The 9,542-nt window shown below is 42.0% G+C and overlaps 1 protein-coding gene across 2 annotated transcripts in view; it reads right to left on the bottom strand.

Moving 5' to 3' along the window:
- Nucleotides 1-7,567: 7,567 nt before the first annotated feature.
- klf1 (Kruppel like factor 1 (erythroid)) overlaps nt 7,568-9,542 on the bottom strand; it is a 4,072-nt gene continuing 2,097 nt past the window's right edge. For both annotated transcript variants that reach the window (XM_084317873.1, XM_084317874.1), the window contains one exon: nt 7,568-9,542. This exon is cut by the window's right edge and continues 103 nt beyond it. In XM_084317873.1, coding sequence (XP_084173999.1) covers nt 9,470-9,542 — 73 coding nt within the window. In that variant the 3' untranslated portion in view covers nt 7,568-9,469.

Genomic DNA, 9,542 nt, shown 5'->3' with positions numbered 1-9,542 from the left:
TTGAAATGTAAAATAGACCCAAAATGCTGATATTAAATTCACTTTGTCCTAAATAATGCACGTTATATATACCGTGGCGACGGTGGCGCTCGCTCGTGCGATGTACACATGATGTGGTTATTTTAATTGTAACTGGGATTAAGATGTCTGATGAGATGCGCTGTTTGACGGATTTGAGAAATTGAATGAGCCGTTGACGTCACATTAATGAATGAGGATGAAGAGATAAACTTCATTCAAAACAACGGATATTCTAAACACGGGTCTCTCGTTCATTAATGTATAAACAATGAATTTATCCCATCTGGCCCAGTGGCCCAGCGGTAGTGCTCATCCCTGCCAGTTCAGCGACCGGGGTTCAAATCCCCGTGTTTCCAATATGATTTTTTTGAATATAATATTAATGATTATACGCCAAAGTAGCCTGGTTTTAAGTTAAAATATTATAAATCTACATGCATTGAGGATGTCATTCTTTATATAGCTCTCAACGTGCACCAAATTGAATTATTCCTATATTGCAAAAAGAAGGAAAAGACTAGGGCCTTGAACCCCGGTCGTCCGTGTGAAAGTCAAAAGAAGAACCCGTTACACCACAGAGAAGATAAGTAAAAGATTGACTATACATCAATCAATGGGTAAGAGAGCCGTATCGTAATTCTGTATAACAGTTAACTAATAATTTTCGCTAGCAAGATCTCATTTGATTATTCAATCCAGCAGGCAAGTTTAAAGAAATATAATCTGATTGATTGAGGTAATGAGGGACTTAGAATTAGCCTATAGATAACGCATTTAACTTGTCGGCGAGGCGATTGAGCCTATTGCAATCTGTCAATAAAGTCTTAAATCAATTAATCAATCAATGCCGTTGAGAATCAGGGTCTCTGCCATCGATACGTGCTGGCTTTCCACCTAAAACGGGAGCGCGCATCTAGCCTGACTTGAGCCTGACTCTCAAGTCTGGCTTGAGTTAACGAGACTGAATCCTCCTTTGTGAAACAGGAAAATCCCGGCTTTGAACATCGGGTTAACTGAAGCTGGATAATGGACATGTTGATCGACTTAGTTGAACCACGTACATGGAACGGGGCCCGGGGGTGAGTGGTGGGGGGTGGGGGGTTGAATCAAAACAGTTGTCAATTCGGAATTGACGGCTGTTTTGATTTGGCCCTTCGTTCGCCGTCGTTCACCTTTGGACGGCGGTGCACTCTGTGGGCAGCGGCAACTTGGGACGTTCCATATTTACATCACAAAGAGTCCCAGACTGGTTGAAGACACCAGCCTATAGCGGCTATTGTTATGATAATGCGAGGTAGCGCCGCAGGTAAACACAACGATCCGAGCCGAGCGCAGCGCGTTCTCGCGAGCGCGTGCATGTGCGTGCACGCGCTTCTGCTCAAATCTTTAATACTCAGTGAGGTACCACTGAGTGGTACCCCGTGCCATGAACAACGCATGCCTGCTCTCATCATGTCCTCTTAGAGCAGCGGTTCCCAAACTTTTTTGGCTGTGCATGACATACCAGATCTACAAATATACAGTACTGATTATGAGTACAAAAAGAGTTTACAAAGAGAATATATACATTTGAGCAGGGGTGCACCGTGCGTTGGTGATTTCAAAGCTGGTTGCACTGTATTTTCAGTGGTGCGTTATTGAAATCATCTGGGGTGACACGCACCACGTGCACGCGCGCTCCCGGCGCGTGCGCGCGCTCCCGCGAATGCGCATTTAATGTCCCCTCGCTTGGGCACAGACTAAAGACAGTGCCTAATTTCCTCTACGAATGGAATGTAACACGTCTTCACAACAAGTTAGGTGTGAATGTGTCTGAGAACGTATTTAACACACCTGACAACCGGCGCTATTGATATGCAAATAGCGAGTGAGCTTGCACATGCACACCGTGCTACCCCGTCCCATGAACAACGCATGCCTGATTTTAATGACGCCACGTGTGCGCGCGCTCCCGTGCGAGTGCTCCCGCGCATGCACATAAATGTTCCCTTGCATGTGCACAGACTAAAGACAATGCCTAATTGCCTCTAGGAATGGAATGTAACACATTTCATTCACAAGTTTTGTGTGAATGTATCTGAGAACGTATTTGAACACACCTGACGACCTGAGCTATTGTTATGCTCAGGTTGTGTTCAGGCATGCGTTGTTCATGGGACAGGGTTGCACTCCGTGCAAGCCCACATAAGTACTCGCTATTTGCATATCAATAGCGCCGGTCGTCAGGTGTGTTAAATACGTTCTCAGATACATTCACACCTAACTTTTTGTGAATGACATGTGTTACATTCCATTCGTAGAGGCAATTAGGAACTGTCTGTAGTCTGCTGCTCAAGCAAGGGGACATTTATGGACATTCGCGGGAGCGCGCGCACGCACCGGGAGCGCGCGTGCACGTGGCACCATTAGGTGCGTGCAATCCCAGTTGATTTCAATAACGCACCACTGGTTGTGTTATTGTTAGGTTCCATCCTAGAGGCAAATCTTTCCTGTGACAAAATGGCATCCAATGTAATAAAAAAAGTCAACCAATGAACTAGATTCTTGTACCGGATCTCCTCACTGGTAAACAAGAATACCCTGAAGACTCTGGCAGGAGCACTCATTCAAGGGTTGTGAGGTTTGGTTGGTTCCCGGCCACACGCTCTCCTGAGGTATGGTGCTGATTGGTGCATTCCCCGCCGCACGCTTTTTGAACGATTGCCACTTTCATCACGCAGCTGTCATAGTTTGTGATTAGCGCCCCAGAGGGCTTTATATACCGGGACCTTCCTTCTATCGTTGTCGGGTCGTTCTCAAGGACGCGGGAACTAGGGGTGCGGCAGGGGCTGCAGCACCCCCTGCTGGCGGGGAGTGTAACTGCAACTGCAAGGTTGTTTTGGCTTTATTTATTCCATTGTAACCGAGGCTACTCAATGTCACAGAGCGGAGCGGCACTGCAGATTTACCCTACTCTTAGAATGCATTGCCAGATCGTCATAGGGGCGCTGTCTCGATAATGCAGTGTTGTTAACAGCGTGTAGCCGACGCATGAACCGGTTGGGATTCGAATAGACGCGGCCTGGAAGCGTCAACACGGAACTGGAAATCCGTTGGTAAAAAAAATATACTCAGCCTGGAAGTTTTGGGACGCTGAATTCGCATTAAAGGAATATATCTGCGGTTTCCCTGGCGTGAACAAGCCAGCAGAACTATCCGAGCCCCCGGGAGGGTAGTCGAAGACCTTTTGCATGTCGGCGATCATGTATGCGGGGAACGAATTGCAGAGGGAGGGCGCCGCGCAACAGGTGGGGTAAGCTGGGCATCAAAACGATTACATGTTTGTCTCGCACGCTCCGCAGAGCTGAGCGTGAGAGCGCGGTCTCTAGTGAACGAGAGTGTTGGTTTACCAGAGTGGTAAACCTATGACGTTATTATTATATCACTTATCTCAGCACCCCCTCATAAGTCATAACACGTTTCACGTTTCAGACCCTGTTGAACTATCGCTCTAGCCTCTGACTCAGTATCCATCTGCAGAACGTCAGCCCCAGCACTCTCAGGCCCCACGCACGCTGAATGTGAATCTGATTTGACCAAAGCAGAGTATACACACAGACAGTGGAGCTGTTTGCAGATAGCGAGCATTTTGACTTGTTGCGTGGTGGCGATGTCTCGCAGACAATACAACTACAAGTATAATTATATAATATATATATTTTATTTAAAAAAAAATTATATAAAAAAATTAATATCAATATCTCAGCACCCCCACATCCCGCGGACTTCCCGCGGCCCTGGTCGTTCTGGAATACAACTGCATTTGCCTGTTTTTTCCCTGTTGCTGTTCCTGGTCTACTTTCTCTCCAGGACCTTTCTGTGGAGAACCGCTGTTGAGAACCTTGTTCCCCGTTTGGAGCTGCGCCTCGTTTTGCCCGCTTTACGCGTTGCGCTTGGGTGAGTGGAACCAAACCCCTCTGGATTATTCTGATTGTGTGTATCGAAGAAACACTGAAGACTGTCACTATCGTTTGGTTCTGGATTATTCTGATTGTGTGTATTGAAGAAACACTGAAGAATGTCACTATCGTTTGGTTTTGGATTATTCTGATTGTGTGTATTGAAGAAACACTGAAGACTGTCACTATCAATTGGTTCTGGATTATTCTAAATTGTGTGTTGTGGGGAACACTGAAGACCGTCACTGTCAATTGGTTCTGGACCCAGCTAGGGAGGAGGGAACCACACTGCCTCTGTGTTTCGTTGGACTGTTTCTGATATCTCTCTCTCTCTCTCCGTTTTCCACCTTGAGCGAAAGCTGGGAGTATCTGCAGAGCCGCTACAACGTCACATGCCAATTCCCCACCACTATCTGCTGGGAGTATCTGCAGAGCCGCTACAACGTCACATGCCAATTCCCCACCACTATCACCAGGAGGATTCTGCAGAGCGGCAGATGACTCTGCCGAAGGCAGTCTCCCTATTTGTTTGATTATTGTACATATCCTTCTTCTGACTCTGTAAATAAATACGCCCTAGCTTTTGGCTAACTCTGAACTTCCTGTCTGTGCCGTTGCGTTTGAGGTCGGTTACAAACCATAACAAGGGTACTACGACTATGCGTGCACCTCATGGTACCAAAGCACCTTAAAGGCGCTTAAAACAAGATTACAAACATCACAAAACAAACTGGTCAGACTACTACTTGACCTTACCCCCAGAACCCACCTGACCTCACCCCTGCCCACTTTGACAACCTAGGATGGCTTAGAGTAGACGACAGAGTACAGCAACTTGCAATGGGCCTGGTCTACAAGATACACTATACGACTAAGGTACCCATGTACATGTCAAAATACTTCCCAAAGGTCAGTGAATACCACAACCACTACACCAGAGGAAGCTCAACAAATCATGTTAAACCCAGATTCGGCTCAAACAAGGGACTAAACACGTTTCGCAATTATGCCACATCAATGTGGAACGCCCTACCCAAAGCTGTAAAGGAATGTGAATCCCTACCCACATTCAAAACCGCTCTTAACACTTTGACTGCCGGGACCCGTCTTTAGACGTCTTTGCTGGCCATGCTAAAGTTGCCGGGGGACGCTGTACGTCGTCCTTATATCAATATTTCAAAAATCTGCGATCGGATTCATAATGTCCCTCCGCTGGCCTGAGATCCACCAGCAGGACCCACTGAGCTCTCTGGCGGTTCAGGAGCGCCATCTGGTGGCCGATCGGCGCAACCGCTTAACAGGAAGCGCAGTAGAGGTTTTGCTGGTCGGCCATATTACTTCCGGGCACTCGGTATAGGTTCCGGCACTCTAGCTCGTCACACTACATAGCGATCGATTGCCAATAACTCGATAAACAACATGATTTGGACGTATATACCATTATACAAGCTGGAGATGGACCGGGTAATAATATATCCCATAATGATAAAATTTCTACTCGACGATGATCGCCCAACGGCGCGCGGAGACTGGGGTGAGTTTCAGCGTGTAACGTTACCGTCTTCGATAATAACTGATATTATCAACATTTGACCCACATTAGATGATTGGTATAACGCTGCCCACGGAATTATAAACGCCCCCTCGCCCATCCGGTCAACATCAGATGACGTGTAGTAACTTCTAGAAGTACGTCTAGTTGGAATTTTTTATATCGCGCTGATTGCCATCAAACTGTATTTCATCATCAATATAATGCATTTGGGGCTATATATCACGTTCTGGAGAAAGCTGCAGAAAGAGATGAAAACATACTTATACATTAGACCATACTTTACTATGAATATGTGAATGAAAAAGTTTAACGTTGCTACACAATGAACAATACATATAGGACTTTGAATGGGCCCTAATAATGGCAATGTAGCAATAGAATTTAAAAAGTTATAGCCCTGCAAAGAAGGGGACTTTCTCCATAGACAAATAGCGCTGGCAATCTATGGTATATCATTAATTTAACCTTAGGCAACCAAAGTGTTAAAGAGCACCTACGGGAGGCTGCAATTCGAAACTGGCCACCGTAAATGCCCAAAACCCCCACCACCTCCTAATAGACAGTCTCCTCCCCACCGCATGTATATATTCCCTCCCCGCCGTATGTATATTTCTCTCCCACCCACCCACCCCCTCCTAAGGTACAGTCCCCTCCCCATATGTATATACTCTGTCAGGAGGGGTAACAGTACTGTATATTTGAATACCGTTTATGTCACAAATGTATCAGTACTAAATACCTATATATGTCCCTATGCCATAAATGGCATGTATGTTGTGTATGTCATAAATGTCACTATATGAATTGAAAATGGGGGACCCTGATGTAAACAAGACAAACGTCTTTCTCTGGTCTGCATCCCCTTAACAATTGTGTGTATTGAGCTGTACTGTATTGTACCCATTCTGCAATCTGTTAAATAAAGTTTTCATTCATTCATTCATTCATTCATTCATTCATTCATTCATTCATTCACAGCAGGGTCATAGCCTGAAAATGTTCATCGTTTTCTTGTTCGCCTAATAATGTTAACCAATGGAAAGACACACACGCACACACCAACTTTCTTTGGCTAACATACTTTTGCTGATCTGGACTGGTCCTCTGAGCTCCTCTCCAGTCGAGCTGCTGCGGTATTTAAATCCAAAATATTGATAAATCCTCTGCCATTGTTGTGTAACATGGCATCTCTTCTGTAAAGTCTTCTTTCTCTGCTTCACATGAAGTTAAATCTACTCTAGAAGTGAAACTGAAACTATACACTGGTGGGGGGTGGGGGCAGAATGCAATTAATTTACTCAAGTGGATTCCTGAACACAGAATGACACCGTTATCACTGACTGACTATCGCAGCAAGCCAGTTGGAACTAAGTATAACTTAATACAAAATAATTATATTTATTAATAATAATAATAATAATTATTATTATTATAAATATATAATAATCATTATAGATATTTTTTTCCCGTTGTACCGAACCGTGACCCCAAACCGTGGCTTCTGTGTACCGTTATACCCTAATCATAACTACCTACCTTGACCTATAGTCAACCCATATAATACTGTATACCATATGAATATATCTGCATATATTATATATATATATATATATATATATATATATATATATATATATATATATATATATATATATATATATATATATATATATATATATATATATATATCCTATACCTACTCTTATTAGTTATACCACTGGCCAGTATGGCTTACTACCATAGTGTAATTATACTTGGACACTGTACATAATAATACTGTACATACATCAGATTATCATATTTACTAAGTAGCTTTGTTATATTCCATATAATCACTTGTTACACTGTACATTGTTATGCACCTTACTGTTACCTTGCACTCTGGTTAGATGCCAACTTCTTTTCTTTGTACTGTACTTGTGCTGTACGATACAATACAATTTAATCTAATCTAATCAAATTTGTAATTTTCTTACATGTCCTGACCTCATGATTCCCATGTCTGTGAACAAATACAAGTCTAATTTATGTCATACTTTATTAAGCAGAGGAATCTTTACAGCATCAAGCTTTATTGAAATATAAAAAGTATACAAATGATTGAAAAACAAACAAACTTGAAAACACTTAGTTTCTTTGTAAAATAGAAAGGAAATATGTTATATTCATATGGAAAGTATTGTAAATAAATACGTTGTTTGTTTTGACAGGATGATTACCTGGAAGAAATGACTAAATGTATGTACAACTTTAAAATCTTTGAGAAAAACCAAAGCAGACATCTTATTCTTAAATTATACATTCAAAAAAGTTATAGCAGACAACATAAATTAGCGTAGGCGACATTACATGTGTGTATAATCAAATCATTTTACATATATAGTGAAATTATTCATTGAAAAATATTATAATCCCTGAATGTTGAATATGGTGAATACTAAGTAGACAAAGATATGACAACCCACTGTGTGTGTGTGTGTGTGTGTGTGTGTGTGTGTGTGTGTGTGTGTGTGTGTGTGTGTGTGTGTGTGTGTGCGCGTGCGCGCGTGTGTGTGTGCACGCACGCGCGCATGTGTGTGTGTGTGTGTCATTGATACGTACTGTAAATCCCATTATGACCTATGTATGTTCCACACCTTTTGTTAGTGTTAAAGTCTACAGGTGTCAGAATCCCACACAGTTACCTGTATAGCTGCCCTCAATGTGTACAGTGTCTGTGTGGCCCCAACTGTTCTACATGTGGTCCCATCAATTCATATTGAAAACATGGCAACTTGGAATATGCATATACTGTAGCAAGAAAAGTGGGCTCTCACTTCTCACTCAAAAGGATTATTGGAATGCAATTGCATTTAAAACATTTAGCATGGTAAACTCCCATGGCTTTGCAAACATCTAAAACACACAGTTTTAAATCAGATAAAGAGATTCCCAGGTCCAAATATGCCGTCATAGGTAACAGGGAGATGTAGGATAATAATGGATGTACGACACCCCTCTGCTTTTGATGTAATGTAATGACACTTAACATGATGTAATGTAATGTGATGTAATGACACTTAACGTAATGTAATGTGATGTAATGACACTTAACATAATGTAATGACACTTAACGTAATGTAATGTAATGACACTTAACATAATGTAATGTAATGTGATGTAATGACACTTAACGTAATGTAATGTGATGTAATGACACTTAACATAATGTAATGCAATGTGATGTAATGACACTTGCGTATTGTAATTACGTAATGTAATGTAATATAATGTGATGTAGGCCTAATGACACTTAACATAATGTAATGTAATGTGATGTAATGACACTTAACATAATGTAATGTAATGTGATGACACTTAACACAATGTAATGTGATGTAATGACACTTAACGTAATGTAATGTAATGACACTTAACGTAATGTAATGACTAATGACACTTAACATAATGTAATGTAATGACACTGGCATACTGTAACAACATAGCATCTAAGGTAGGAATATGATGCTTGTTACAGACGTGATATAACTCTGTTAGAATCAGCAGATAGAGAATAGTGCATGGCATTAACCTCGGATACAGATACAAATGCTTTTCTCAACTTTTAATCTGCTTAAGGAGAAATTTTATGGGAAATACAGTTAAGTCAGAGTTTAACAGGTTAATTAGTTGAGGAATCGAAAAGAAAAACCTGATATTTGTCTCAACTAATTAAAGGTTTTAAATGTAGTTGCACTCTAGTTATCCTTTTTTTATGAACCCACTTTTTTGCTATAATGATGATATTCATGGAAAGTACACAATTTAGCAATGAGCACAGTAAGGAATCTCCATTTCTGAACATGGAAACTTCCAACTTTTGCATGGACTGCGTGCATGTATGTGTACATGTGCGTGTGTGCGTGTGCACGCGCGTGTGTGTGTGTGTGTGTGAGATAGAGATAGAGACAGAGTTTCAGGTGTGTCTCTTCATATGCAGAGCCAGGTGGTCAGAGCGGGAGAAGGCTCTTTGACACAGCAGACACTCG

The sequence above is a fragment of the Notolepis coatsorum genome, assembly GCF_963971535.1.
Source record: "Notolepis coatsorum genome assembly, chromosome: 7".
Classification (NCBI taxonomy): domain Eukaryota; kingdom Metazoa; phylum Chordata; class Actinopteri; order Aulopiformes; family Paralepididae; genus Notolepis; species Notolepis coatsorum.
The sequence above is the reverse complement of the archived record's forward strand: the minus strand, read 5'-3'. Positions and strand labels throughout refer to the sequence as shown.